General features: G+C 40.2%; 1 protein-coding gene and 1 pseudogene across 16 annotated transcripts; both read left to right on the forward strand.

Annotated features, from left to right (window-relative positions):
- The first annotated feature begins 4 nt into the window (after positions 1–4).
- On the forward strand, positions 5–13,806 carry HNRNPK (heterogeneous nuclear ribonucleoprotein K). Of its 15 annotated transcripts, none has more exons than XM_082401223.1 (16): positions 5–142; positions 2,261–2,345; positions 2,795–2,892; positions 3,569–3,625; positions 5,079–5,122; positions 5,998–6,070; positions 6,602–6,673; positions 7,177–7,290; positions 7,639–7,767; positions 8,383–8,690; positions 8,808–8,862; positions 9,169–9,252; positions 9,530–9,545; positions 9,622–9,704; positions 10,103–10,272; positions 11,044–13,806. In XM_082401223.1, exons 2-16 carry the CDS (start codon positions 2,288–2,290, stop codon positions 11,072–11,074), a joined length of 1,392 nt encoding a protein of 463 aa, XP_082257349.1. In that variant the 5' UTR covers positions 5–142; positions 2,261–2,287; the 3' UTR covers positions 11,075–13,806. The 15 variants fall into 15 exon arrangements, 13 of the variants coding, with proteins under 13 accessions (XP_082257349.1, XP_082257352.1, XP_082257360.1 ...); XM_082401226.1 differs by having other exon boundaries at positions 9,637–9,704; XM_082401227.1 differs by having other exon boundaries at positions 6–142; positions 10,984–13,806.
- A 305-nt stretch (positions 13,807–14,111) lies between these two features.
- Positions 14,112–26,893, forward strand: LOC309633830 (phosphoserine aminotransferase pseudogene; annotated as a pseudogene). The gene is made up of 2 exons: positions 14,112–14,127; positions 18,799–26,893. The product of its transcript is annotated as a phosphoserine aminotransferase pseudogene (transcript).
- Positions 26,894–26,907: the final 14 nt, after the last annotated feature.

A 26,907-nucleotide genomic window follows, 5' to 3' on the forward strand; every position in this document is an offset into this window, starting at 1 on the left:
CCCCTCCCCCAGCTAGTGAGTGCGTGAACGAGAAAGGAGGAGGGCTCTCCAGGCGAAAGCACTGCAGGCGCCATTATCCTCTGTTTCTCTAGTGCACCAACCTCGACGTCTTGCCTATTTCCCGGTTATTTGCGGCCTATAGGTAATTAGGGTTATTGGGGCTTGAGTATTATGGGTTCGGGCAGGGGTTTGGCCTCCCTAAAGGCTGCGCTGACTTTTTCCAAGTCTGGTTTTTCTCGGGCCCTTAGCGGCCTTACAGCCTGAAGGGAGGCGCCGGCGGGAGGCGGGGCTGTTGCCTCCTCCAACGCCTTGATTGACGCGGCCTTGGGCCAATCGCTTCGCCCTCGCGCCACCGCTGTAGCTAGGGCAGCCAATCGGGCCCGGCGGCGGGGTAGGAGAGCGCGGGGAGGGTGGTGGGGGGCCTACGCTCGTTCTCTGTCTAGCTGTGAGCGGCTGAGGCGGCTCGGCGGCATAGGGACGGTAGCCTTGCCCGGTGAGGAATGGGGCTGGGCGAACGGCGCGTGGGGGCGAGGGCCGGAGACCAGTTTCTCCACTTGAGGGAGGCGGTTGGGGCTGCTTGGTGGTTGGCCTGTTCTGGGAGGGAACGTTGCCGGGTTTCCCCTCCCCCCACCTCCGCCATTTCCCTGAGCGTATATCTGCAGTCTGCGCTGCGGTACTGGAAGCTTCGGGAAGTCGCGAGGCTTGTGACGGTGGGATGAGCTGCAGTTTTGTAGTGTTGAGAACTAGGTTTTGTGGGAAGGAGAGGGGGTCGGCGGGCGGGCCCCGAGGGCGGTAGAGAACGCCGCCGCTCTCTTTGTGTGGGGCCCGGCGCACTTGGGCGCTCCCGGCCTGGGCCCGACGCGGGAGCGGGCGAGCAGGAAGGGTCGGGGTTGCCACCGTTGCTTTGTCTCTCCCGCGGTGGGGGGAGGGCGCGGGGGACGAGGTCTCGGGACCGCGTGGTGGGTGGGGGAGGGGGTCCGCGCTCGGCTCCGCCTAGTAGCACGTAGTCGCCATTACGCGGGCCGCCATTTCCTGTCGGATCCGGGTGAGGAGAGGTGCGGCGCTGGTGCTCTCGCCTCGGGAGCTTTTTCAACTCCTGTTGCTGGGCCGTTGCCGATCCCGGTATCCCGGGCGTTGGAGAGAGAACGGCATGTTTGCGCTCGGCTGGACACGCATGTACTTAGCGATTTTCATGGTCTGAGAAATGGTGACTAAAGGACCTGAAGGATACTTGTTTATTTTCGTAAATAGAGCTTGCGGTCTTTAAACCACGTTAGCGTTTCAGTTGGTCATTGGAAGAGTGGAAGGCGTAAATATGGCCTTGATTTTTAGCTCTAAGCTGTTTAGCTCTTCCTGGGGGCCGCAGGTCGCCGCTTTTTGCCAGTCATGAGAGGCGAGCTAAAAGGCTGTTTGCAGTCCTGTCGCTAGTGTGCTGTTGGAGGTATAATTGTCAGGTTATATCGCTTTTAACGTAATGTAAAATACCTCACTAGTGATGGTGTTGGTGTTCAGGGGTTCTGTTGGATACTAGTATTGGCAGTTTGGGTGTGCTCCTGTATCAGCTTTGCAGGTTTATCGCTCCAGTAGATTGACCTGACGGTTGGGTATGGCTTGAATTCGCTTTTGTATTTGTAAACTTTGAAGGTTTCAGAAGGTAGTTTTTCAGGTCACCAACGGAAAGAACCCCAAAAGCGGTTTAAAATCCCAATGTGAAAATAATTTTGTGTATCTTTTTATAAATTTACATTTTTCGGGGACAATAGTGAGACTCGTGGGTTTATTGATATGCCCTACATGTGTCTAGATTTCTTTGTATTTATCATATAAGATAACTAATTGCTGTGGTGGGGCTTGATCCAAAGGCTAAAAATGTGTTTTTCCTTTTACAAAAGCATCAGATACGGTCTTTTGGTTTGTGTTTTTGTGTTTGAAGGCAATCGTTTGGAAGTTTAAGACCCTAAAACAAAGAAGCAAGTTTTAGAAATAGGTCTTTTGTTCGTTGTGTTCAAATTGGTGTTGATTAGTATTCAGTAATAACCAAAAAAGCAAAACTGATTTGTGTTGGTTTTTATAGGCTATTGCAGCACTAGGGTGTCAGTTGGTCCCGCCCAGAACACTTCAGTTCTGCCCTGCAAGGATATATTTAATAACTGGTACGTTCTAGAAACAGTCATTACTTTCCCTTGTTCTTAACATTTAGCAAGATGCACAGCTTACTTTCCAATAAACCAATTGTACTAGCCTCTTTATTTTTCAACAGATTGGTGTGTCCCTTTAATACAAGAAAATGGAAACTGAACAGCCAGAGGAAACCTTTCCCAACACCGAAACCAATGGCGAATTTGGTGAGAAGACATTTTAACAATTTCATTTTTTTTGTTCTGTTAATTTCATTATTACTTTGTTTAATTTGAGATCCCTGTCAGTTACATTTGAGCGTTTATTTATGAACCAGAAGTAATTGTCATTTGCATAGGTAACTGTAAAGTGATTAAAAGAAAGCCAGTAAATGTAAAACTAATTTTTTTCTTGCATTTTGAAGTTTCTTATCCTTTGAAGTGTTGTCACAATATCTTGTTTGGAAAACCATTTGGAATGGAGTGCTTAAATTCATGCTTAAAAGTCCAAGAACCAGTGCCTTTGGCCTTTTTAAAACATACTTAAGATTAGCAACAAATCCCTTTAAACAGTGGAGTTAAAGTTTCTCTAATCTGTAGGTTAAAACTGAAATGTAATTAAACATAACTTCTTGAAGATGCTGGTGCTTTCTGAAATCTGAACTGTTAATTTTTAGGTAAGCGCCCTGCTGAAGATATGGAAGAGGAACAAGCTTTTAAAAGATCTAGAAACACTGATGAGATGGTTGAATTACGCATTCTGCTTCAGAGCAAGGTATAAATTTTATTCTTGAAACTTTGAAAGTGGTTCTTAAGTAGGAATTAAGAAAAGTTCTGATTGAGCCTTCTGGGAAGCTTGCAAAACCTTACAGGCTGCAGAATATAAAAGATTTGTGTGGCTTTTCCTAAACAGACTTTTTAGGCTATGGTAATTGTGTTATTTTGCCAGCAATTAAAAAGAAAGCCCTGAACATAGTGAGCCTACTACAGGGCTGAACTAGGAGATGGGTGTGGATGATCCTTAAAGCATTAACGGATTAAAGATTGTGTCTGATTACATTGTGAGTTCATTAGGAAACATCCTGGTTGGCAGCTTACCCGACTGATAATACACCTCACAATGTGAAAGTATCTACTAGCGTTTAAATTATTTAATTGGCTTGCAGAAAGGCATTGTAAAGTTAGTGCTATTGCTTAAGTTTTAGACTCAGTATATTTCTGGCATTCTCAGTATTTCAAAGCTCTGCCTTGGTGTTTAGTCCCCAAAGCACATAGACTCTTTAATTTTTGGTAACCTGATGGTCTTGATATCCCCAAATAGATTTTCATCTCTATAACCAAAAAAGAGGTTAGACATGTGTGGTGTTTGTTTTTGGCTAAAAGCTTAAGAGCGTAGGAAGACACATTAATTCTAGGAAAAGACAAAATAAGTTTCTTTTTATTTTCTCCAGAATGCTGGGGCAGTGATTGGAAAAGGAGGCAAGAATATTAAGGCTCTCCGTACAGACGTAAGTATTAAAGAGTTTAAACTACTACACAGGAAACTTCAGTTTATGTGTTTGTAGGATTAAAGAATTGCATCATAGAAATCATTTAATAGTCTAGATTCAAGCCTTTTATAATAATTGGTTACATAGATGATTTTCAAGGTTTGACATTCCTGATTTAACAAAGCCCATATTGAGTTGGGGGGGTTCTATATTAAACCACCTCACTTTCTAATAACTTTACACCAAATTATTCACTTCAAGCAAGATAACATCTTAATTAGAAATAACAATATAAAATTCCTTAATTGTACCATTTCCTGTGTATGAATCAAGTACAGTATTACTGAAAACCATTGCAGGTGGCTGATTAAACTCCAAAATTTTTATTCCTTTTTTTTTTCCAATTTGCCCATCTGTTCTTTAACAGCTTGCACATGGAGCACAAAGAAATTAAGGTTGCATGATTAAGATACGGGTAAAGAATAGAGTAGGCACTTAATCTTACAACTGGGAAGCTGTTTGTCAATGCCAATGATTTGTTTGAGTCTTCATATTTTATAGTGGGTTGACTCTTGTGATTAGACACATTAAATGTTGGTATCCCCAGAAGTGAGCATATTTATAGGACTTGGGTACACCAAATTTCCTAAATTTTTTTTCTCATGTACACACTCTTGATGTTTCCTTGCTAAAGTTGAGGCAAATAATAACTGTGTTGAATACTTATTTGGTATTTTTTCATTTCTCTCTTGGTCACAGATCTTTGTATGTTCCTCTTGATTACTGTAAACTGAACTTGAAAATTTGTTTAAATTTTACAAACTTGCCTGTTAGGATCTAGGAGTGCGTTTTTAAATCTCCGGGAAACCAAACAGTCTTTTAAGAGTTAGGGTTTTTGATGGTGTGGGAATTTTTGTTTTGTCTTTTATAAACCTCTTTCCTTTTAATCCAGATGTTCTGTATAATTATCTGGGTTAATAATTTCCCCATTTCCTCAAGAATTCGAGTCATGACAGGTTTTGTGTCTACCCTCATGAGCCAGCCTGCTACTGAAACATTGTTTGTTTAAAAAAAAAAAAAAAAAAGTACCATCATTAAAGGTCCTTAAATGTTAAGCCACAGTCAGATATAGAGAAGTCCATTATTGTGTTAGTCTTCAGAACAACTTAAGCTTGTTTCATTAATTGAGAGTATGAGTATAGTTTGTATTAAATTAAAATTTATTGCTTTTCCCCCTTTTCCCTCTCCTTGTTTTTTTGGCCATATATCTCCGTTGCCCATGTACTGGATCGACTTACCCCTGCGTTGCCCACCATGACGTTGGCCCATCCGCCCCTGAACGCCCATGTGAAAACCCTGGTTGGCTATGCCCAAAAATGTGCTCGTTGCCAAACGGGTACCATACTTGACAACTTCTGATTGAATGCCCATGCCCAATGCCAACATCCACGAACGCCAATGACCAATGCAGTACAATGCCAGTGTTTCAGTCCCAGACAGCAGTGGCCCCGAGCGGTATGTCCCAACAGTTTATGCCTCACTGCCTGATTAGAAAGAGAGAAATGTATTTTATTACCTGCCTTTTATATAATTAAATAGTATCCCCTTTAGACGGTGTATTGTTTTTCAAGTTTCTGTCTTATTTTCCCCATTAAGTCTTTTTGTCACTGAACTTTTACCGTGAGTTGCCCACCCAAACGATCCACTAATTTTATTTCGATGGAAGGAGCACAGCTTCAAGTGTTGCATATTTGCTGCATTGTAAATCAAATTGTTACCGAAATAGTCTCTCGCTCTGTCTTTGTGGCCCACCTTGCTTCCCAACATTGCCTGTTCATAATTTTTTCTGATGAAATGCTAACTCTGGTTCACTTTCCTTCACTTCTCATTTGTGTTGTCTTTGTTTTTGTCTCGCATTTGTATTTGTTTTCTTGCAGAGCCCATTAGTGATCTAATTTCTAACTGGTATCCATAACCTTACTCCAAATATAATGTTCACCACTTGCATATTCCCCCACTTTGCCTAAGAGAAGGTGTGCCAGTTTTACCAATGTAACAGCGAGGGTATCCTTAATTAACTTAGTGGTGGCGGGGAACATAAGTATTCAACTCTGCTTCAGTTCTGGTCAGTTTATTGCCCACTTAATCTGAGCCCTTCCAAGAGCCCATTCTCTGTCTCTCTGCAAGTCTCCTAATAATGTTACCATGTTTGTATTGGGCATAAAACAAAATGCATGTGAAAATGTATAAATAGGCTACTTTAAATGGGGAGGATTAAATAATTGTATGTTCTTCTCTGTAAAAGTTGTTTGACTACTGGTGATGACCACAAAACTCATTTTTCTTTTCCACCTTTTTTTGTACTATCTGATATTTGTGATGTTTGACAGCATATTGAGTATCAGTGCTGACATTGAAACAATTGGAGAAATTCTGAAGAAAATCATCCCTACCTTGGAAGAGGTAGGCTCATTTTTAAAATGTATTTGGCAGTTGGGGGGTGCTTAAAGGATGTTTTAATGAGGCAAAATTTGGGAGGCGGAGAGACATTGGCTATAACAGTTTTGTAGCAGCAATGTGTTGTTACACTCTGCCACTTAATGTGCAGGGTTATTAACCGACATTACTTGTTTGAAAATGTAGTCTAGCCACTGGAGTAGATAGGAACTACCTGTGGCCATGCACTTTCATGAGGTTTAGCGTATATTTTATGGGCTTTAGTTTTAGAGGAGGTTTTGAGTTAGAATATTGATTGTGGGACTGTGTCAGAAAGGGACTGTGTTTGATCTAGTTCAAGGATTTTTAAATTTTATGTAATCATTTATTAGGTGTACAGAGAAAAGCAATGTATGTTGATTCTTAATGTAGATAAGCAGTTTCTTGTTATTTAACGATATAGATGTGAAATATGTTGTAGTAGCTTTACCAATATATGCGACAATAGCCTGATCACACTAGACACTTAACCTATTACTCTTATTTTTCTACTTTCAGGGCCTGCAGTTGCCATCACCCACTGCAACCAGCCAGCTCCCGCTCGAATCTGATGCTGTGGAATGCTTAAATGTATGTCATAGTGCCATTGAACCCCACTGAAGTATGGAGCCTGGCCCATAGGATCAATTTTATTTTCAACATAGCGTACTTTTCCCGTCTCTATAGAAAAAAGGCTTAAAAACATGATAAATGAATGGTCTTACAACTCACTGTTGACCCTGCTCCATGCTGCAGTGGGAATTAACTACATTTGCAAAGTGCTTTGCAGTCATTTTTATTATGGTGTTATTTGAATGTTAATAATAATTTTGTGGTAACAGCGACATGCTAAATGGCTGCAGTGTGGGTATGGTGTTGCAGGACCTGAAAATAAAATAGTTTTTTAAGGTGGTGCAGAATGTCCTTTTTGGGCCTGGCTATTGAGGATAATAAGCACATAACTGGTAAAGTTATTGAAATATAAATTCAGGTTGCTGACTGCAACAGTATATTGGTATGCTTATAGCAGATAAGTGTGTATTCTTGGGGAATCCTTGATTTGGGACTAAAATTTTATAACTCTCCTTCCGCAGTACCAACACTATAAAGGAAGCGACTTTGACTGCGAGTTGAGACTGTTGATTCATCAGAGTCTGGCAGGAGGAATTATTGGGGTCAAAGGTGCTAAAATCAAAGAACTTCGAGAGGTAAAGTGATAGTTCTGTTTTCTCCTGCCGTATTACTAGAAAATAGCTTTAGAAAATAGCTTTTTATGTGGACTTGGTTCCGTGGGCTTCTCTCATTCCCCTTTTTGAGTTTCCTCCCTTAAGTTTATCTAGTTTGCTAATGAAAATAAAACAGAAAGGCCTGGCCATGCTAGACAAGTTATTTTGCCAAAAATTTATCATGCAAAGTCCTAGTGTTACTAACAAGCTTTTTATATGGGGGAAAATTTTACTGAAATACAAATTAAATATGTCTAAACCTGGAAATTTTTTTGTACTGTATTTCCTTTTTTCTGATTGATTAATGCTTTTTTTGTAAACCTATTACAGAACACTCAGACAACAATCAAGCTTTTCCAGGAATGTTGTCCTCAATCCACTGACAGAGTCGTTCTTATTGGAGGAAAACCTGATAGGGTTGTAGAGTGCATAAAGATCATCCTTGATCTTATATCAGAGGTACCTTCAGAACTCTTTATTTTACTTGCGTTTAATTTTGTAAAACAGATGTCTTGTTCAAAAGTACTTTGAGAATGTTTAGATAAATGGCTTTTACTTTTCCTTTTCCTTCACCTAACAATTTTCTGTCACCCTGCTTTTAGCTATCACTTTAACTTAGAAATACTTTGGGAGAATCTGGAGAGTTGTCTTTACATTGTTGGTGAGGTTTTTAATAGCTTTTGGTCTTTCAAAAGAAGTTCCTATGGTTCCTCTATAGTACTACACTGCATACCCAGGATACTGATCCCCTCAGCCCTTGGGGTGGTCACTTCTTCATAATCCCCATTGTGAAATGTGAAAGGAGTTTGTAGTCTGTTACTTAAGCTCTAAGGGTAAAATTAAGCTGTTAATCCTTACCTGGCAAGCAGTAAAACTCAATTTTTTTTTTTGTTTGAAACTCACCAGAAATGCGTTTTTTAAATCCTTCCTATCTTTGCATATATCCCTATCCCTATCTCGAGTACCTCCCAGGATAAATACAAAGGGCTTGAAATGTTCTGTTTGTTAAAAGAATGGTTGGTGTGAACTAAGGCTTTTTCCTTAGTCTATAAAGTTGCTATGTTTTTGTTTCAGTCTCCCATCAAAGGACGTGCTCAGCCTTATGATCCCAATTTTTACGATGAAACCTATGATTATGGTGGTTTTACAATGATGTTTGATGACCGCCGTGGACGTCCTGTGGGATTTCCCATGCGGGGAAGAGGTGGTTTTGACAGAATGCCTCCTGGTCGGGGTGGGCGTCCCATGCCTCCATCCAGAAGAGATTATGATGATATGAGCCCTCGTCGAGGACCTCCTCCACCTCCTCCTGGACGAGGTGGCCGGGGTGGTAGCAGAGCTCGGAATCTTCCTCTTCCTCCACCACCACCACCTAGAGGGGGGTAAGTTTCTTTCATCCACACATTAATGTACAAGAAGCTACACTTTATGGGTAGAGGGGGTAGGTTTTTATTTGATAGTGTGACCAGCTGAGATTACAACAAGTACTATGCTTGCAGAGATCTAATGGCCTATGACAGAAGAGGAAGACCTGGAGACCGTTATGATGGCATGGTAAGAACTTTGATATTTCTTCAGTGTATTTATGAGTGCTAAAAGGGGTCTTCAGATAGCTAACATTTTGTTCAAGATTATTAACAGGAGTTTTGTCTTACAAACGGGCTTTTGTAGATAGCCACTTAAATCATTGTTTCGGGTGTTTGCTGGGATATTTAAGACTTGTTGCATCTTTTTTTTTCCCCAAAATACATGATTACTGCCAGTTTATATAGAGATGTGAAATAGTAATTGGTCATATAAAAATGATGGCTCAGACAAATATAGTGCAGGTTCATGTTAATAGTTTTATCTCTAACACAGGTTGGTTTCAGTGCTGATGAAACCTGGGACTCTGCCATAGATACATGGAGCCCATCAGAGTGGCAGATGGCTTATGAACCACAGGTTGAGTATCATGGGTGTTTATTATTCATGTCACTGATAATTTTAAGATTCTCGTTTACTCATCGATAAGTGTTTTATTTCCCCCCATATAACATCTTTGTTTCTTGGGATGCTGTGTACCTGAATGGTTTCTTCCCCTGAGGATTGTCTTTGAAATTTACTTACTAGGGAAGATATGGGAGGACTTTGGTTTCCTAAACTCTGGGGGATTTAATGTTAAAATACCTGAAGTTTTGAAGGCGAAGTAATTTTCTATTTTTTTCTGTTCTGTTTTTAGGGTGGCTCTGGATATGGTAAGTTTTCTTCTTTGTGAAATCAAATATTATTTCATGCTTTGTAAATGAACTTAATACTCATTATTTAAATCAGATTATTCCTACGCAGGGGGTCGTGGCTCATATGGTGATCTTGGTGGACCTATTATTACTACACAAGTAACTATTCCCAAAGATGTAAGTATCTTTAATATTATAAGGGACATTTAATGAGTCATTATAAGTTCCCTGGCTTTTAATAAAAGGTTTTAACAAAAATATTCCATTTTAGGATTAAAATTGTGTTTCAAGGACTTCAGCTGAGGTGTCATTCTCCAGTTTAAGCCTTGTCAAAAGATGTTCAGTACCATTAAAAAGCAGTTAGGAGGGTTCTGAGCCCCTGGTTGATTTATTAAAGGAAATGTCAATGGGTGATGTAACTACATTGTAATTCAAACTTTGACTAGTGGGGGGCATTAAATTAGCACAGCATAGTCAATAAGTTGTACAAAGTAAATACTCTTGATGGTCACTGAACATACAGGATAATACTTTGAAAGTATATAATAAACACTTGTTTTTAAAATTCTTTTCAGCTGGCTGGATCTATTATTGGCAAAGGTGGTCAGCGGATTAAACAAATCCGTCATGAGTCAGGAGCGTCGATCAAAATTGATGAGCCTTTAGAAGGGTCCGAAGACCGGATCATTACCATTACAGGAACACAGGACCAGATACAGAATGCACAGTACTTGCTGCAGAACAGGTCAGTTTGTTTAGCTTTATGTTAGCCTAAACATACTAAAACCTTAAAAAGCTTCTCTTCTCAACTGATTTTTCTTTTTAGAAGCCATGGTGTCTCAACCTTTTGGGGACCTAACTTCTAAACATTCTAATAGCTTTGCTTTAATTTTCTTCTGCTTTCTTACTAAAAAAAGAAGACATTCAATACTAATCTTGCTGGAAGAAGCCTTAACCAAGCAAACTTCTCATTTCTCTGGTGAAAACTGCTGCCAAAACCACTTGTTATAAATTATACAGAGCCTGTAGAAAATATAGAAGATTCAATGGATGTTGGTCTAGTTCTGTGTGGAAGACTAGTGATTTTGTTGTTTTTAGATAACTAAATCGACAACAAATCACAGTCTGCCATATGGCACAGGCCATGCCTCTACAGGACAAATGATTGGTGCTGTAAAATGCAGCATTTCACACCTTAACTGACATTTCTTTGTCTTTTCTACCAAATATTAACAACTTTTGGTTTTCTTAATTCTGCTCCACTAATGTCTGATTTACTGTTAATCTTTTTTCTTGGGTTTTACATTGCTCTAATTTGTAATTGCTAATGTTTTAATTCTTATCTCTGTAATGGACATGTTTATCATTTTAATTTAGCATTGAAATTGTCTTAATGTTGATTAAGATGTTACGAACAAAAATTCTAATTCGTACTTTTTTTTCTTTTCTTTTATAGTGTGAAGCAGTATGCAGATGTTGAAGGATTCTAATGCAAGATATTTTTTCTTTTTTATAGTGTGAAGCAGTATTCTGGAAAGTTTTTCTAAGACTAGTGAAGAACTGAAGGAGTCCTGCATCTTTTTTTTTTTATCTGCTTCTGTTTAAAAAGCCAACATTCCTCTGCTTCATAGGTGTTCTGCATTTGAGGTGTAGTGAAATCTTTGCTGTTCACCAGATGTAATGTTTTAGTTCCTTACAAACAGGGGTGGGGGGTGGGGGAGGGTGTGCAAAAACTAACATTGAAATTTTGAAACAGCAGCAGAGTGAGTGAATTTTAATTTTTGTTCATCGTTGGTGGTTTAAAAAAAAAAATCCCCCCATGTAATTATTGTGAACACTTTACTTTGTGATCACTGTAACATTTGGGGGGGTGGGACAGGGAGGAAAAGTAACAATAGTCCATATGTCCCTGGCATCTATTCAGAGCAGTGTGCAGAATGTAATGCTCTTTTGTAAGAAACGTTTTATGATTTTTAAAATAAATTTAGTGAACCTATTTTTGGTGGTCATTTTTTTTTTTAAGACGGTCATTTTTCAAATGGCTGAATTCCCCCCAACCTGCCCCCAAACTAAACACTAAGTTTAATTTTCAGTCCTCTGTTGGATATAAATAAATGCATCTCTTCTTGGACTTAGGCGAAATATCTTAACACATTCAGTTCTGGTGATTTCTTAAGTGATTTGAAAGTCCATTGCTTGGGAGGAAATTCCACCACACATTCATGCTTATAATAAGCTGGGGATTTTTGTTTGTTTTTGCAAATGCTTGCCCCTACTTTGCAACGATTTTCTGTTTGTAATTGTGAAGAACCAAGGTGGGGAGCAATACAACAGATGGAGTAGTTGGTATAAGTATATACCAGAAGCTTAATGGCAGCAAGTTTTATTAATCAGAATAATACTTGGTTATGGAAGTGACTGATGCTAAATAAATTGATTATTTTTTATTAGATAATTTCTCACCTATAGACTAAACTGTCAGCTTGGTAGTATCTATTAGTTAAACTTTGTAAAATATATATATATATATTCTTGTTTTTCCATTGTATGCAAATTGAAAGAAAAAGATGTACCATTTCTCTGTTGTATGTTGGATTATGTAGGAAATGTTTGTGAACAATTCAAAAAAGATGAAAAAAGTTCCTGTGGATGTTTTGTGTAGTATCTTGGCATTTGTACTGATAGTTAAAAGTTCACTTCCAAATAAAACTCCCAAAATGCTAGATTTGATGTGTGCCCAATTCGAACAAAGGTTGATTGACACCTGTAAAATTTGTTAAAACATTCCTCTTGTAAGGAAATACAATAATCTTAAATTATGTATTTTTCGTGTGAAGTGTTTTTCTAGCATTTATAAATCAGATATGATAGGGGTGTTAAGTTAAAAATTACAGTAGTTGGGCTCTTAGTTTTAAAGGGAAGTCCATAATGAGAGCTGAGTCATTCCTCGTATTCTCACATTACCTGTGAGCTGCTTTGAGTTTAACTTTAAAATAGTTCCAGTTTGTTGTGAGAGTGTTTATAGATAAATGTTAACTATTTTTTTCTGGTTCTTGGCTCGTAAAAATCCTTAAAATGCTACCTGTTAACTTCCAACTGTCCAGAAAGCCTGAGAACAACTCAGCAATTACATGGAAGAGAATTCATGGATGCAGTTTTGTTTAAGTTTAGAAAAGAGGCTTGTGTATGATAGAAGAACGTGAAGTGAACAGAATTTTCTGAACTATGTATGACTAGTGCACGCAAAGGTGTTTAACATTTTCAGTGATACCCCTTTTAGTTTAGGGAGGGAGCTGGGGTGTTCTCTTGATAAGTGACAGTGATATCACAGCATCACTTAAAATGCTATCTGTGATAAGGTTTCCCCAAAGGTGAAATTAGTCTGAATTGCCACTTGGGTGTTAGTTTCCCTCTTGGGTATTTTAAGTATGGGTAAGTTTGGGTTGCATAGTATCAGTATAGTGTACTCATGCTGAAATGTGCCCCTCCCCTAGAGAAAAACTGTTGGTAATGACATTTTAGTCAAATTGTTACTTCTGTTGGAGGAAAGTATCCCTGGAGAGAACACTGGCTTTCAAAGTTTTCGTTTGTCATTCAAAAATTAGTTGTGTAGGGACTTCCCTGGGGGTCCAGTGGTTAAGACTCCCCATTCCAATGCAGGAGGTGCGGGTTCCATCCCTGGTCGGGGGGAGCTGGGATCCCACATGCCCTGCAGCCAGAGAACCAAAAAGCAAAAGCATTATTGTAACAAGTTCAATAAAGACTTTAAAATGGTCCACATCAAAAAAAATCTTTAAAAAATTAGTTACGTAAATAGACTCTTGGCTGAAAGTTTTTATTTTTGCCTTTTAAAAATCAGACCTTGAAGCAACGTACTAAAAAAAAAACTATCTGACGTTGGTAAATTGGGGATACAACTTTGGAGGGAGGGGCCTTTTTCATTTCCACTCTTATCTGGTAAATGGTGTCTGAACATAGGCTGGCAATTTGAGAAAATTCTCTGAAGTAAGCTTAAAATTCACTGAACAAATGGAATTTTGAACCTATTTTGTAAAAAGTAAATACTAGGCTGATTTATTGAAGTTTTAAAAGTTTAAATGTAGTTTCAAAAATGTTTTTAGCTTAACTTTTTGAAAATCAACTGATAGGCAAACAATGTGGGAAACCAGATTACACCAAAGTGTTTTCAGGAGCGAGGAAAGGAATTTAAATCTTTTCTCTACTATTCAAATGTTAATAGTTTGCATAATGAAACTGATAATAAAGTACTTGAATTTTATTGAATGATCTGTCAGTTATCTTAAATCTAATCACTGATACCACTGCAACACATAGAGACTGAATCTTTTAGGAAAATGGACAGTAATTTTTCTCTTAACCATATTAGTGGTTTTGTATTAAAATGCCTTATGTTGTTGGTACTCAAAATGGAATTACTGTTCCACAAACAAATGATAGGTTGTGGTTTGCTTAAGACTGCTGTTAGATAAAGAGACCTGTATTTTGTCTCTTTAGACCAGTGGAAACTTTTCTGTTAATAGGTGTTCAGTGCCATCAAAATGTTTATTGAAAAGGGACTCGATGATGGCTGAACGTAAAAGTAACCTTGAATGCTACATTTTACATCTCCCACTTACCAAGGTTTGCCCATTGTTGGCAAGTTTGAAATGAAACTGATCCAGCTTTTTTTTTTTTTTTTTTTGCCGCGCCTTGTGGCCTGCAGGATCAGAGTTCCCCAAGAAGGAATCAAACCTGTGCCCCCTGCAGTGGAAGCGTGGAGTCTTAACTATTGGACAGCCAGGGAAGTCCCGACCCAACTTTTTGATGGTGGCATTGAACTCTTGGGAAGCAATATTGCAGTGTTTCTCAAACTGTTCTTAGGACCACCTTCAAAATCAACAGTGCTAAAAAAAAAAAAAAAAAACAACAGTGCTGGTTAAAAATGAGAATTTCTGGACCATACTTCAGCTCTACTGAACCAGAATCTCTAGAGAGAGGTGCCAGGAATCTGCATATTTAACAAATTCCTCGAGTTAAAATAGTTTTGAAGACCTGTAATATAGCAACATGTAGTTAAGAGGACCACAAGTTTCCATATTTTTTCATTCATCAAATACATACTTAGTTCCTAGGTGTACAGTGGTAGGCCCTGAAGAGGCAGTGGTTAGCAAAAAGTATTTGGAGAGACCAATAATTAAAACAAGCTGATACTGAAAAAGAAACCTCATAGTACCGTGAGATGTGTTTAAGAAAGCAGAAACCAGCATACATGTGTGTACATGTATGTATAGTCATTCACAAGCATATTGCTTGAAACAAAACTGCACTAGGAAAATCCCAGTGTGTTGACTAAAATTCTGCCTTCTGCTGCTCTTAGCAGATGAAAAAATAAAGACATGGGGCATATATACACAGATTAACATCATTTACCCAAGCCAGGCCTCAACACTTCCAGTCAGGGAAGAAATCTGACCTGAGGAAAAGGAGAGAAGGGAATACCTGAAAAATTAAAGCCCAAGCAGTTATCCATGTCTATATTAAAAATGGGGAGCTCATCTGCTGAGTCAAGGTGGTTGAATGTGCAAATACACATTGAAAAATGTAAAATGGGAAGTGTTTTGTGGGGTTGGGCTTCCCTGTTTGCTAACTGAGCAACAGGCACTAGCAACAGTGTTGGGGTAAAATGATATGTCAGCTATCCTATGACCTCAAAGCTTTCTATCCACATCACTCTGTCCAGAACCCATAAGAATTTCCTATCCTCCCTCTCTACAGATCTCCCTCTATTTCTCCCTCCTCCCCCGAACTTAGACCTGTAACCCCCAAACCTGTAATTGTGAAGGAAATAAACATTTGGTCACCAAAACCTCACACTTTTCGAAATCTCAAACATTCTCCCCACTTCACCTTTTTTTTTTTGGCCACACCACACGGCTTGCGGGATCTTAGCTCCCGGACCAGGGATCAAACCCATTCCCCTGGCACTGGAAACGCAGTGTCCTAACCACTGGACTGCCAGGGAATTCTCCATTTTCCCCTTTTGGACATCTTATTCCCTTTGCCCCTTTTTTCCCTAAAGTCTTTCTACGATTAAGGACAGGCTTCATTGGAAAGGAAGGGCCACCTTGTTCACCTAGTATGAAGAAAGTCTATAGAGTAGCAAGGGAAAGCATATGATACCTGCTTATCAGACCAAAAGTGGGAGAAGTGATTTTGATAGTAATGAGACAGATTTGGCAGAAACAGTGTAGAAAGTGCCAGCTAAGTCCCTCAGAGACTGACCTAGGGTTCAGCATGGGGCTGGGCAAGTGAGAGCAGAAATTCCAGGTAGGTTGAATAAGAAGCCAAAAACAGAAGCAAGGCTCAAGACACCTATTTGAAACACTGCAAAGTGTCCCTATGACCACATAAGCTAGTAAAGCACAGCAGAATTGAGACATATCACGTTTGGGCACAGAGAGAACCTGAGATTTTGCTCTTGTTCTCAATTCCCTTTGATTCCTATATGGCATAAGAGGAACATTAGTTAAGTGCTAAGGGGCTTGCCACGGGGCCACTGTGATGAAGGGGGTGGTTACTGCATAACAGGAGCTATAAGGTAGGCAGCCCACCCAGGGACTGGATGGAGACACAGCAGAATTTCAAAGGGTTGTCAATACCAGTGAAAGCCAAAGTGAGATCAAGTTGGTCAAGGAAGACCACTGGGCTGAGTGCTGAGAAACCAGACCAGCAGTTAACTCTAGCTTTGGTCATTCAGTGGTAACTATAGGGAGAGTAGATGCCAAAATTCAGACACCAGACAGACTACGCCTCAGAGGTCAGAGTTTACTAACAAAGGCCCTTTCCTTCCATTATCAGAACACCTAAACCCTTTGCACCCAGACCTTGGAAAGTCTTGGAAAGGTGGAAATGAAAGAGCTTACCCAGACCTTGGAAAGTCTTGGAAAGGTGGAAATGAAAGAGCTTTTAGCGAAAACAAACAGCCCTAATAATAGGTCTGACCTTTAAGTTAACTGAATAGTTATCTACCTTGAATTAGATCATTTTAAACTGGAAGAGATCAACTTACTTTTACTTGGCAAGTTTATGTGTTTTTTCTAACCTCAATGGAAAATGGAAACTTAATGAGAAGGAGGGTATAAGGGAATTTGGGACCTCTAGAAGTTCCCATTTTAAAAGCAGGAGAGGGGCTTCCCTGGTGGTGCAGTGGTTAAGAATCTGCCTGCCAATGCAGGGAACACGGGTTCGAGCGCTGGTCGGGGAAGGTCCCACATGCTGCGGAGCAACTAAGCCTATGTGCCACAACTACTGAGCCTGCTGAGCCACAACTACTGAAGCCCGTGTGCCTAGAGCCCATGCTCCGCAACAAGAGAAGCCACCACAATGAAGAGTAGCCCCCGCTCGCCACAACTAGAGAAAAACCCGCACGCAGCAACGAAGACCCAATGCAGCCAAAAATAAAAAATAAATAAATAAAATCAGGAGAGGTAAGGCTAATACTACCAAACTATATGTTCCAGGTGGAGGTGGCCCCAGTTGGGTTGCGGCCTTCATTTGGTAAATCACGTGGCCTTTTTTATCTAGATCATTTATTCATACCTGTGTTTCAAACTGGCACCAATTCTGTGTACGGTCCAGACTCCAGAATTCTGTGGGATGAGGCTGACACTAATCTTCAGCTGAGATCAAATCATGGCTTGACGGATTCCCTGCCCTATCCTGCTTCCCTCACTCCCTTTCACCTGAGAGCATTTCCCCAGCAAATCATTTGCACAAGAATCCCTGGGCTGGGCTCTGCTTCTAGGCACTTGATCTAAGACAGCTGAGCTGGAGCTAGAGCAGAAATTCATTTCACCTAGACACCCTTGACATAGACTTTGATGCAGTAAATAATGATACATTGAATTATCTCCATCTGAGGAAGGAGTGAGAATTTTTTTACTTTATGAGGCATAGCTGCATTCTGTTAGGCAGGAGTATTTTTGAAAGTATATATATGGGAATAAAATTGTTTGGATGCTGAACAGCCATAGGGGTGAATTTTGTTAAACAACACAGCATCAGTTTTTCCTTTCTAACAGAACCCAGTTTTCCTTTTAGAATTTTTCTCTCCTGGTTGTACGTAGACTTGATGAGATAGAAATCTTGGTCATTAGAGACTCCTTATCACCCAAAAGAGTGGGCATTTGACCCAGCCTTGCCCAACCAGACACTTTGTCCTGGGACTTTGAACCTTGAACAAAATAACGGAAGCAAGTTAAAATTATCATAGTTTTGTCAGCAGCACCAGCAGAAGAGAACTTTGGGTAGTTTCTGCTCTCAGTACTCTAGAACTGCCTGATTTCTGTTTACACGTTTCATTCCCCAGCCTTCCCTTCCATCCTGAGAGCTTTTTCATAACTTTTTTAAAAATTCGTTTTCCTTAATTAGCTAGCTAGTTGCTATTATATGCAGCCCATCAAATGAAGAGGCTTTTCTATTTATTTATTTATATTGAGGTATAGTTGATGTACAATATTATATACGTTGCAGGTGTACAATATAGTGAGTCACAATTTTTAAAGGTTATACTTCATTTATAGTTATTATAAAATATTTGCTACATTCCCTGTGTGTACTATATATCCTTGTTTATCTTACACATAGTAGTTTGTACCTCTTAATCCCCTACCCCGATCTTGCCCCTCCGCCCTTCCCTCTTCCCACTGGTAACCACTAGTTTGTTCTCTATATCTGGTGAGTCTGCTTCTGTTGTGTTATATTCACTAGTTTGTTGTATTTTTTAGATTCCACATGAGTGATATCATACAGTATTTGTCTTTCGCTGCACAGCTTATTTCACTAAGCATAATACCCTCCAAGTCCATCCATGTTGTTGCAAGAAGAGGCTTTTCTTGTACAGGCAGCATGGCTAATTTCAGTGAGGAGAGCCACAAACTATCGGTGAGAGCTTCCTGCTCCACCTCAGCAGCCACTGCTACAACCAATGTCAGTTGGGCCTTCACAGCTATGCCATCTGGGGCATAAATCAGTCATTTTATAAGAGAGTGCCAGGCCCTATCTCAAGGCTGCCACTGAACATCCAGAGCAACTAGCAATGTGCCCCGAGTTTCTGGCTTTTTCTTCCACTTTCAGACTGCGATAAAATGCCACACCTCACACGCAAGGAATCTGACTTCTCTAACAGCCACCAAAGGGGCTGGGTGATGCAATCTGGGATGATGGAGGAGTTAACTCCCAGTGGGGAAAACTCTGACTAAAGGGAAATAAGAGACAGGAGAGAGAGGTGCACTGTCCCGTGATGGATCCTCTCCGGCCAGCTCCACCCATGCCGCTCGGGATGCACTGCGAACAATTGGAGGTAGGCAGTCAGTTTTAGCTCAGGCCACCAAGCTGCCTAGCTCTGTGTTGTTAGAGATACAAAAAGAACTACTAGACCACAAGGGAGTTGGCATTAGTGTTCTTGAAATGAGCCACAGGCCATCAGCTTTAGCTGAGATTATTAACGACACATAGAATCTCATGCGGAAATTGTTAGCCATTCCAGATAATGATTTTTGTGCAAAGAGGAGGGTTGGGCCTGTTCAGTACTGTCCCCTTAAACCTGATTGACATGAAAACCCCCAGAAGCCCAGAAGTTTGGGAACTGTGAATGTCATCCATTCTAAACTTAGAAGTTGTAGGAAAATTCTGGATCCAAGCCCCTGGAACTTCAATCAGGTCACTTCCTCTATGTATTACTGCACAAGTGAGACCAGGTCCAGAGTAGAATTTTACTTTATCCCTGACGTCAGGGGAGCACTGCTGGTTTTTGACACGTCCTCAAATTTCCCATATAAACAAGTTTGGTGTGATTTTTGATGGTGCCCAGCAGAATGCTGGCTCTGCAGGGGTCACAGTGGTGATCTTTCAAGATATCCTGCAAGGGTTCACCCTCAGAAAGTTCCCCTCCATCCTGGAATACAAAGTGCAAGCCAGAAACAGCTCTATTCAACACAGCTCCCTGTTTTGGCTTCTATGGCATTGGCTTGGTCTTGGAGTATATTAAGAGTAACAGTGGTGAAGGACTTCCCTGGTGGCCCAGTGGTTAAGACTCCATGCTTCCACTGCAGGGGGAGAGGGTTTGTTCCCTGGTCGGGGAAGTTCTGCAAAAAAAAAAAAAAAAAGACTAACAGTGGTGAAGCAACCATGAAGCTTAGCTCTGTCAAATTTCAAATGATTTATGATATTATTGATAATTCTCAAGGATCCTATGTATATCCAGTGAAGCCCAGAATAGAAGCAAGACGAATATTCCATTCTGCATTGGCAATGCCAAAGGAGATGATGCTTTAGACTAAAAGATTTCTCAATAAAGCTCTTGAAATCAGTATAATCTCCTTGAAAGGGCGTGGGTCTGTGGCAGGCATCATGGCTTCTCTGTACAATGCCAACAGGAGATAAGATGTTCAGAAGCTGGCAGTCTTCATGAAAAATTATTTGGAGATAATCTCTGAACACATCCTAACCAATACGTACTCTGTCCTTGAACATCGGACAAAATTTAAAGTAACTTGGGAATGGCTACAAAAAACTTAACAAACATGGCATTTTTCTCGAATGGACATATTTATTATAGACTCTTCTTTTTTTCAAGGAACAATAGCAAAACATTCACAGCTGGTGGGACTTAGACACCTTAATTCTGACTTGAACTGGAAGCATTTTAAAAATCTTCCTCTTGCTTTTCTAACAAAAACTAGCTTATGTTGCCTTTGCTGCTACTTTTTCTAGCTAGATCTCAGTATTCACACTTGATTGTGGACTTAATTATGCAAACTGCAGTTGTTTCTAGAGGCACACAAACACACAGTGAGGAGGGTGGATGGTTTCCTCTAGAAACTCGATTCTTGATCCTTTACAAAGTGACAGCAGTGGGGTCTCTGGGTTCCGCAGCTGTTAATTCAGGTCTGCACTGACTGTGTGCTGAGTGTTCAGAAGTTCCAGACTAAAGGGCAAACTGGAGATCTTTCTTTATACTGTTATTCTCATAAAGAGATAAAAGTGACATACTACATGTTTATATAGCAAGGTCTGTTTTTAATACCAAATAGTTTATATCTCTATGCGCTTATATTTCCAATGATGTGGTTCTCAGTAATACACATAGAGACTTCTAGAATTTGTTAGAATCCTTCACTTCCTGCATTATAGCATTACATTAGCCACAGTTGCGCTCCCCACTTCCACCCTCCCTCCCTTTTAAAGCTGCTTTACAAAAAAGATTTAGAAGTTCTCAGGTTCACTTTTGCTTTCCTTTCAAAGAGTAGAAGAGAAGGTTGGTTGATTGGCTCTTTTTTGGTTATGCGGTTGAACTAAAAATTCTCTGTTAAACTCCCTTATCCTTTGTTCACTTGAATGTTCTCTTTATAGTGTTTGACCAGAGGGAAACTGTGAGTTCTGGAAGATCTTTGCTGAAGAGTCTTTTCCCTTATTGTTTATACATTGTCAGTATTTTATGTTGAATAGGTGAAGAACATTAAAATCCTAAAACATCTAAAAAAAGAGAGAGACAGAGAGAGAGGAGGATTTCCTTTCTTTTCTCCCGCCACAGACTGCTCTGAGGCACAGTTTCTTCACATAGTTTGTCCAGGGTAGTGCAGGCTGTGCCAACGCTTCTACACAGTGCTTAGCTGTGTCTCTTCCAGGCTCATCATGAAGCAGTAGCCAGCACACATACTATGTCCCCCTGTGTTACTTGCCAACCGAACTTCCTCTTTTCCTCTCCCTCACTGTCGATGCCCTCAGATTGCACCTCACAGATAAAACATCAGCACTTAATCCCTGCCTCAGGTTCTGTCATGATAAATATTCCTTTGTGTCTGTTTATTTTTGCATTTTTTAAAAGTAGGGTTTTTACATATGTTACTGTGAATCCCCACTCCACCCACACCTTTTTTTTCACTACTAAGTGATCTACTGCCAACTGGCACCAATTTTGCAAATCAAAGTGTGCATTGCAAACACGATCATGTGATCCTCTTTACTAGAAGGTACACCAGGCAATCTGTCTACTTCTGTTCCCCAGAACCTCTCCCACATTTGCGTTTTTTTGGTTCGTTTGTTGTTTTCTTCCAGTTTTATTGAGATATAATTGACATACAGCACTGTATAAGTTTAAGATGTACAGCATAATGATTTTTTTTTTTTGGCTACTTTTTTTTGTTGTTGTTTTTGGTCTTTATTGCTGTGCGCAGGTTTTCTCTAGTTGTGGCAAGCGGGGGCTCTTCGTTGCAGTGCACGGACTTCTCATTGTGGTGGCTTCTCTTGCTGTGGAGCACGGGCTATAGGCGCATGGGCTTCAGTAGTTGTGGCACGTGGGCTCAGTAGTTGTGGTGCAGGGGCTTAGTTGCTCCACAGCATGTGGGATCTTCCTGGACCAGGGATGGAACCCATGTCCCGTGCATTGACAGGTGGATTCTTAACCACTGCACCATCAGGGAAGTCCCCAGCATAATGATTTGATTTACATACATCAATTTTATTATGAAGTGATTATCATAATAAGTTCAGTGAACATCCATAATCTCATATAGGTACAAAATTAAAGAAATAGGAAAAAAATTTATTTCTCTTGTGATGAGAACTCTTAGGATTTACTCTCTTAACAACTTGCATATATAACATCCGGCAATGTTAATTATATTTATCATGTGGTACATTACATCCCTAGTACTTATTTCTCTTATAACTGGAAATTTGTATCTTTTGACTGCCTTCATCCAATTCCCCCTTCCCCTGCCCTGCTTCCACATATTTAAATGTCAGTTATGGAAATTTCTTTAGCTTGTCTTTGGGCAGTGCAACAACCCCTTGCTTGATGATTTCCAGAACCCATTCCACTGACAGCTCAGCTCCAGCTTGTAGCATCCTTGAGCTAAAGAAGGTGATTACCAGATCAATATTTTGTGTTATATCCTGAAATGAAGGGTGAGTTCAAAATTGTTCAAAGAGATCTCATGTGTAAAGCAGTGCATACACCAAGTTTGGAGGGTGGTGAAGAGAATTTGGCAGGCAGGAACTGATGATCTCTAATATCATTCAAATCACTTCTTCAATGACATTTAAGTCTTGTTTGTAATCTGCTAAAGGAACATCCCTGGAACTCAGCAAACCTCTCAAGGACTGTCTGGCTTGTTCTAGAACTTTGTTGTGTTTTTTAGACAGGAAGGAAAACAAATAGATTATCAGTTTACTGTAAAAGGATAAAACACAGGAACAGCCAGATGAAAGAGACACATAGGGCAAGGTATGTGGGAAGGGGCGTGGAGTGTCCATGTTCTCCCAGCATGTTACTCTCCCCGAATCTCACCAATCTGGAAGCTCTGTACTGTTTTTTTAATAATACTTAGTTCTTCCTCCAAAGTAGGAAATGTTAATATTAATATTTCACTAGTTAAAAGCAAACTATGGTTCAAAAAAATTCAAATTGGTTTTGAACTGTAGTGAGAATGTTAATGATATATAATGGAAATGATATATTTATTCCATTATAGCTGCATATTTTTAAATAGAAATTGAAGTATTTAAGAGTCACAGTTTTCACTAAAAAGAGTCCATTCTGTCCCTAAGCCAAGCCTGTAGATGGGACATTTTACATACAATAAGAAGAGAGGAGGAAGAGAAGGAGCCTTCAATGGTACTAAGAAAACTAGGATAATATAATATAATGCCCTAGAAGCCAAGAGTGAATTTAAGGAAGTGATCAATTTTAAATGCTATACATGGATAAATCAAGGAGAAAATGAACAGAAAAATTACATAGTAGTGAACCATATCTCTTTTCTGTTAAGCCTTCTTGGGGCTTTAGTATATTGGTCACTGCGGGAGAGTCAGGAGAAATGAAAATAACAGATATCCTACCTTCACAAAATCCATTTTACTTCTTTGATTTCTTCCTTCTGCATATATCAGAAACTACTGCTCTCTAGCAATGTCTACTGTCCATCCATTGCTCTAGCCAACTTTTGCAAATTTTGCTCAAGAATACATTTTAACCCACTTTCTTTAAGTACCTGCCGTAGCGGATCATGACAGAAAATAGCAGATGTAGCAATGATTGTTGCCAATGCTTGACATTTAATTTAGCTATTCAGAATGATGGCTCTCTTGATAACTGGAATAATCTAACTTGATTACTGTTCGGGGGGTGGAAAATGATAGGGACACATCATTGATCATGCCTCCCTCCCTTGATCTCTTCAAAAGCCTATGCCTATGTGGTAGAGCTTCTGGCAAAGGTTTTCAAAAGAAACATACTCAGTTGGCATGTTTCCTTTGCCCTTTGCCCTTTGCCCCCTTTACTTTCCTCCTTCTTTTTGTGGACACAATGCCTTGTAAGGGTAGAGCCATCTTACAACCATAAAGCCACATACTAGTGACAGTGAGACAGAAAGCAAGGAGCCTAGCTCCTTGCTGGCATTCTCAAATAGTTGCACCAGCCCTGGAGTGCCTACCTCTGGACTTCTTATTATATGAGAATAACAATCCCCTTTTTGTTTAGTCACTAGAATCTGGTTTTCTGTTGCTTGAAGCATAATTCTACCCAGACATTTGACTGTCTGCCTTCCCCACTAGATCATAAGATGTCAGGTAGCATGCCTGTATTTGCTACTTAAGATAGGAAGTTTTCATAGCAAATAATAGAAAACCCAACTCAAAACTGCTTTAACTATAGGGAAGTGTATTAACTCAGATAACTGGAATCCAAAAGTAAGACAAACTTAAGAGTTGACATAATCCCATGACTCCAGTTCTGATACTGAGGAGCGCCCTGTGGGGCTCCTGAGCACAAAAGCCTGTCCCCCATTTCTTTGATTACAGGAAACAGACTTCATTCAGCTTCCATGACCTTCCCTGAGTTCCAACGGGGCAGATTCAAGAAGTTGTTAATTAGAGAAGTGAGGAGATGTGAGACAAGGGAGAAACAGTCAAGAGAAACAATAGTACAGCCTTGCAGCAAGGTCCTGGTTCCCCACCAATGGATACACATAACAATATCTTTGAGCTGTTTTGCAGATACTGAAACCCTCACCAGGTGGGTATGGTGTGCTGCCCACAAGCACTGTAGACCCCAGACCAGCTGGAACCAGAAGGTTGATGATGCTGACTCCCACCTACCTCACCACCAACCAATCAGAAGAATGTCCAAGAGATGATCACGCCCTCTTTGAACCATTACGATAAAAACTTCTCACTACCCTCTCCAAGCTGGGACACACAGTTTTTTTTTTTTTTTTAATTTTTTTTGTGGAAGAAACGTACTTTATTTATTTATTTATTTATTTATGGCTGTGTTGGGTCTTCGTTTCTGTGCGAGGGCTTTCTCCAGTTGCGGCAAGTGGCGGTCACTCTTCATCGCGGTGCGCGGGCCTCTCACTATCGCGGCCTCTCTTGTTGCGGAGCACAGGCTCCAGACGCGCAGGCTCAGTAGTTGTGGCTCACGGGCCTAGACGCTCCGCGGCATGTGGGATCTTCTCAGACCATGGCTCGAACCCGTGTCCCCTGCATTGGCAGGCAGATTCTCAACCGCTGCGCCACCAGGGAAGCCCGACACACAGTTTTGAAGGCATTAGCCCACTGTGGCCCTCTCTGCCTGGCAAAGCAACAAAGCTATTCTTTTCTACTTCATCCAAAACTCTGTCTCTGAGATTTAATGCAGTGTCTGGGTACAGAGGCCAGATTCAGCTTCAGTTCCATTTCTCTGCTATTCTTTTGGCTTCCCCCACGTGTAAACTTCATGCTCAGGTTGCCATCAAAAGGACTGTAGCAATTTCAAGCCTCATATCCAAGAACAACCATGTCCAGAAGGAGCATGAATCACTTCTCCTGGAAAAGCTTTTCTGGAAGCATCCTGCAAACCTATCCTTGCAACTCATTGAGGTGAACTGGGGAACATGCATGATCCTAATCCAATCCCTGGCAAGAGGGTAATATTACCCTTAGACCAGTCCAGACCACCTCTGGAGCTGAGGATGCTGTGCTACACCAACTATGGGTAAGAGAGAGGGATTCCTGAACAACATCAGAATTCCGCTGGACAGGGAGATCAGCTCCGTGCTTTGTGACCACCTAGAGGGGTGGGAGGGAGACGCAAGAGGGAGGAGATATGGGGACATATGTTTATGTATAGCTGATTCACTTTGTTATAAAGCAGAAACTAACACACCATTGTAAAGCAATTATACTCCAATAAAGATGTTAAAAAAAAAATTCTGCTGGGAAGGAAGAAAGAGGGAAAGGACGTTGAGTAGGTAAAGAACTCACTTTTTCTATTCTTAGCATCTTGCAAACATACTTAAAAAAAAAAACTCCTCCTATACACGAAAAGTTTATGCTTTATCTTAAGTTCCTTGAGAGAAGGAAGCATGTTTTACTTTTGTTTATACTACTCTTATGTCTCACTCAATAGCCTGAACATAGTCGAATTTTGATTTTTTTTTTTGTCAACAAGCCTCAGTATAAGAAAATGGCCTAAATTATTTAACCTCTTGGATTCTTTTGTAGATTGCTAAATTTTCTTGCTAATCAAACAACTTCTTTTTTTCCTTTGGCCACATGGCTTGCAGTATGTTAGCTCCGGACCAGGGATTGAACCTGGGGCCGTGGCAGTGAAAGCACCAAGTCCTAACCATTGGACCACCAGGGAACTCCCTATTAATCAACTTCTTTGACTCCCAAGACTTACAACTGCTGGGGTAGTCAACAGGTTGACATTTATTCAACAACCGTATTACTGTACTAGTGACTTTTTCTAGGAGAGCAAATCGTAGTGAAGCTTTTAAAGTTCCTTTTTCTTATCCAAATGAAGAAACTGCAGGGATGAAGGTGTTCTGCTTCTCTAAAGGCACAGTTGTCAGACTTAAAGTTCCAAATACTCCCCAAATTCAATAACTAGAGATGACTACTGATGATTATTTTTAATAGGTGATTTTCAAAGATGTGAACATTTTATATGATCCGTGGAGATTTAAGTCTCTGAAGGAGAAAAAAATACATGCCTCTATACTAAAATTTCATCAAGAGGCAAACTTGGATCATCACTAAATTGACTCCTAAACCTCTCTCCTTATACTACTAGAAGGTTTGTGTGCGTTTGTTTTGTTTTGCTTTTTTAAGTTTGGGGCTGTAAGGTGATACTTATATTTTATACTAATGTCTCTTCAGTTGATTAGAGCCACTGACATAGTCCCTTACTTGACCAGGATGGTTGGCACTGGTGAGCTTGGTTCGAAGAAAGTGCCTTTGACTTGGAGATGGAATCTCAGCCCAGACCACTGCGGTGACCAGGAAGTAAGCACTGAACCACTCAGCTTCTCTTGCACAAATGGGGATTACGATT

Source organism: Balaenoptera borealis (assembly GCF_965194805.1).
Source record: "Balaenoptera borealis genome assembly, chromosome: 8".
NCBI classification, from domain to species: domain Eukaryota; kingdom Metazoa; phylum Chordata; class Mammalia; order Artiodactyla; family Balaenopteridae; genus Balaenoptera; species Balaenoptera borealis.

Bases quoted from the DNA above. Each gene is read 5' to 3' on its own strand.
- HNRNPK (XM_082401222.1), top strand. From the start codon at position 2,288: ATGGAAACTGAACAGCCAGAGGAAACCTTTCCCAACACCGAAACCAAT. The intron at 7,768-8,382 runs GTACCTTCAGAA...TTTTTGTTTCAG, and splicing joins TCCTTGATCTTATATCAGAG to TCTCCCATCAAAGGACGTGC. The intron at 8,863-9,168 runs GTAAGAACTTTG...TCTCTAACACAG, and splicing joins GAGACCGTTATGATGGCATG to GTTGGTTTCAGTGCTGATGA.